The following is a 4,434-nucleotide window of genomic DNA, read 5'->3' on the forward strand; positions in this document are numbered from 1 at the left end:
ACATAACAGATCTCATGAGTGTGCCAAGATGAGCCAGTCGTCGAGAGCGGAGACGGGAGCACTCCGAGCGACCGGATTAAAAAAAGGGAGAGAGGAAAAAAGAAAAACAATTCTAGTCCGGTTCCCCTAGTGTAGGGAGACAGTAGCGAGCACCCCGTGACCTGGTCCTCCCCCTTGGGCAGACGGACGCAGGCGCCGGCCTCTGCCAGGCGGTGGCCCCTCCAGGCTCTTCCGCCCCTTCTCCTCCCCCTCGGGCCGACGGACTCAGGCTCCGGCGTCTGGCAGGCAGTGGCCACTCTCGGTTCCCCCGCCCCCCACTCGTCCCCTCTTGGGCTGACAAGACAGGCTCCGGCCTCTGGCAGACGGTGGCGAACCGCCCCGCTCCCTCTGGGGAGGCAGCCATCCCGCCTCGACCCAGGTGCTCGGTGGCAAGGTCTCCTCTGCTCCAGAAACACCACTTCGGGCAGCCGCTGGCGGTCGTCTCTCATTGGTCTCTATGGTGCTGAAACCTAAAGTTGTCCAAGTTCCGGTCCTCGTGCAACTGATTCAACTGCCATTGGCTCATCTGAGGGGCTTACCTGGGCTTACATTTAAATTCTGGACGCTTTTTAACGTTTAACCTAACTTCTAACAGCAGTAAAAGCCAAACATTAAACAAAACATTAACATTATGTTGACACAGGTGCACCTGCTGGCAGCACAACCAAACAATAGTTCAAAGATACAAATTTTATTAACCTTAACTTAACTTTAGTATAACAATATGCGATTCATTATTATACTGTTACACTTTCAGTTTCAAAGACTATTTCTTTGAGTATTTCTGCAATTAAGATGTGCTAACCCAAACAGTATTACCGCACCAGCTCACCAGGGCATATCATAATACTCTAGCTGGAACCCTGCCAGCATGGGACGATTTTTACTACGGTAGGACAGATACTCTATATAACTGAGCCAGAACGTCAGAGTCAACATTATTCTTTTTGAATCAATGCTCAGCCATGGGAAGAGTTTATGTTTTGCTTTTCTCCTGTCTGCTATACGTACACATGAGCTTCACATGCCAGCTGCTTGATACATTTGAAATGCCTAATATTTTCACAACTGGGGATATCATGATTGGAGGAATTTTTCCCATTTTTAACAAACAAGAAAATGTAATTGCATCATTTGAAAGAAAAAGGCCAAGAGTTAAATGTAATGGGTAAGTTCAAAGCTTGCGTGTGATTTTCTAAGTAAATTATGAAGAATTATGATTTTGTTTTACAAATCTTCCACACAGATTTGACCTACGTGCTTTCCGTTGGACTCAGGTCATGATGTTTGCAATAGATGAAATAAACCGGGATGAGTTTTTGCTTCCTAATATTTCTTTGGGATATAAAATAATGGACTCTTGTGCTTCTCCCACTAATGTTTTACGGGCTGCCCTCACGCAGGTGAGTGAGCAGGAGGAAGATAAATCTACAAGGCAGTGTCACCTTCCACTAACAGCTCTTGTAGCTGAATCAGGATCATCACAATCTCTAGCTGTTGCAGGAACACTTGGACCATTCAAAGTGCCAATGGTAAAATGAATCATTTGTGATGAGTAATTGCGTTTGACCATTGGTTTTAAATGGTCAGTTTACCCAAGATCATTTACTTATCCTCATGTTCTTCAAACCCAGTATATTTGGTGCTGCTCTTACATTGAAACTGAATAGAGCCTGAGATGCTAGTGTAGGTCACTAATATTCTACTTTATTGTTACATGAAAGAAGTCATGCTGTTTTAAAGAACACAAGGCTAATTAAATTATATGTTTTAAATGTTTTTGTGAAACATGTTGTTTATTTATTCTAGGTGAGTTACTTTTCAACATGTGCATGTTTAAGCGACAGAAGTAAATATCCAACATTTTTTCGAACAATACCAAGTGACTACTACCAAGCAAAGGCATTGGCCTCTCTTGTACAGCAATACAGATGGACCTGGATCGGAGCTTTACAGTCTGACAATGATTATGGAAGAAACGGAATATCAGCCTTCACAAAGGAAGTTGAAAAAATGGGAGTTTGTATTGCATTTGTTGGCACAATTTTACGAACATATCCCCAGAATAAAATCAACGAGGTTGTTGAACTGATAAAACAATCTACAGTAAATGTGATCCTGGCATTTGTGCCAGAGGGAGATCTATATCCTTTAATGAAAGAAGTCGTGAGACAAAACATCACAGGAATTCAGTGGATTGCAAGTGAAGCATGGGTAACTGCAGCCAGGCCCTCTACCCCAGAAATGTTCACGTCTTTTAGAGGGACAGTTGGATTTGTGGTACGAAAGATGGCTATGCCCAAACTAGGACCTTTTTTGAAAAACATCAGTCCTTATTCTACAGCACAATCTATGTTTGTCAGTGACTTTTGGGAAACAATGACTGGCTGTAAACCCTGCCTTAACTGTACACCATCTGCAAATGTTGCGCTTAACCCAATATGTAATGGAAAAGAGAAACTTAATTACACAGACAAATTTTTCGATGTATCACAACTGAGAGTAGCATATAATGTCTATCAAGCCGTGTATGCCATTGCACATGCCATTCATAAAGTGCTTTTTTGCACAACAGATCAAAATAATGTCACAATACAGTGCATAAACATATCACAAATAACTCCTAAACAGGTGGGAAAATATTTGAAGTATAACCATAAGTATAATTTTTAAACATTAATGGTTTAACAATACTGTACTTCATTGTAAGGTAGGCGATCGCTTGCAGAAGGTGAATTATGTAGATGAATATGGAGAAAAAGTATTTTTTGATAAGAACGGAGATCCACCCGCATCCTATGAGCTCATAAACTGGCAGCTAAGAGATGGAGAGGTGCATCATGTAGCAGTGGGTCGTTTCAGTACCTCCACAGATGGAACATATAATCTTACAGTGAAAGAGGATCACATCCATTGGAACACAGGAAATTTGGTACTAAAACATTACTCGTTAACATATGCTTGCAAACAGTCTAAGTTTTATTTTATCATAAATTATCGAACACATTCTTTTGTCAGATACCGAAGTCTGTGTGCTCAGAAACCTGCCCAAATGGCACAAGAAAAGCACAAATAAAAGGACGGCCAATGTGCTGCTTTGACTGCATCCCGTGTGCTGAGGGTTCCATATCAAATACAACAGGTACCAATTTAAATTCACATGCACTGCCTAAATACCCCTCACCAATTACAACAACATCACAATGTTTTATTTTTCTGTCCACTTCACAGGAGCAGCAGATTGCATTCTGTGCCCTGAAGAATACTGGTCAAACGAGAGACGAGACAAGTGTGTCATAAAAGCCACTGAGTTTCTATCGTATACAGAAACAATGGGGATAATTCTGACTGCTTTATCACTATTTGGAGCTGGTCTTACTTTTGCCACTATTATTGTCTTCATACACTTTAGAGAAACACCACTAGTTAAAGCGAACAACTCAGAGCTGAGCTCACTTTTACTTGTTTCTCTGTTCTTTTGCTTCCTCTGCCCGCTTACGTTCATTGGCGAGCCAACCGTCTGGTCATGCATGCTACGTCACACAGCATTCGGGGTCACTTTTGCCCTTTGCATTTCTTGTGTTCTGGGGAAAACCATAGTAGTTGTCACTGCTTTCAGTGCCACATTACCAGGAAATAATATGGCTGAAAAGTTTGGGCCAGTACAACAAAGAATCATTGTTTTCTCTTGCACTGCAATTCAAATAGTCATCTGTATACTATGGCTTAAAATAAACCCACCATTTCCTGATAGAGCTCTTAAGTATAACAATAAAAAGATAATTTTAGAATGCAATACAGGATCGGATGCTGCATTTTACGCAGTTTTAGGATACATCAGCCTTCTCGCTGCTATCTGTCTGGTTCTGGCATTTTTAGCTAGGAAGCTACCCGATAATTTTAACGAAGCCAAATTCATCTCATTCAGTATGCTTGTATTTTGTGCTGTCTGGGCAACATTTATACCTGCTTATATCAGTTCACCTGGGAAGTACACAGTTGCAGTGGAGATTTTCGCTATTTTGTCATCTGCCTATGGCCTACTGTTGAGTATATTTGTGCCAAAATGTTACATTATTCTCATAAAACCAGAGAGAAATACTAAAAAACACATGATGGGAAAACTTAAAAAGGCAAGTCTTTGAGGTCAATATATTTATTTTTTTAAAACAATCAAAGCTGACCAATTTGTTGGCCAATCGAGTAAAAATGTCAGCTTTTATAAAGGTGTAGTATATCTCATACTTTATATATGAGTAAATGTATTTAAATAGTCTAATACAAATTATATAGTCTAAATATACAAATATATATATATAAATTGGCAACAAGATGGATCCACAGGGGCCACAGATTTGAGGCATTTTATGAAATTTAGAACTGGTCATACATTTG

General features: G+C 40.5%; 1 protein-coding gene across 1 annotated transcript; it reads left to right on the forward strand.

Annotated features, from left to right (window-relative positions):
- Positions 1-1,088: 1,088 nt before the first annotated feature.
- olfcn1 (olfactory receptor C family, n1) lies at positions 1,089-4,184 on the forward strand (the record flags this gene model as incomplete). Its single annotated transcript, XM_079465969.1, has 6 exons — positions 1,089-1,207; positions 1,286-1,571; positions 1,849-2,670; positions 2,750-2,971; positions 3,058-3,181; positions 3,271-4,184. The coding sequence occupies 6 exons, from the start codon at positions 1,089-1,091 to the stop codon at positions 4,182-4,184; spliced, it is 2,487 nt and encodes an 828-aa protein (XP_079322095.1).
- Positions 4,185-4,434: the final 250 nt, after the last annotated feature.

The sequence above is a fragment of the Barbatula barbatula genome, assembly GCF_947034865.1.
Source record: "Barbatula barbatula genome assembly, chromosome: 10".
Lineage (NCBI taxonomy): Eukaryota > Metazoa > Chordata > Actinopteri > Cypriniformes > Nemacheilidae > Barbatula > Barbatula barbatula.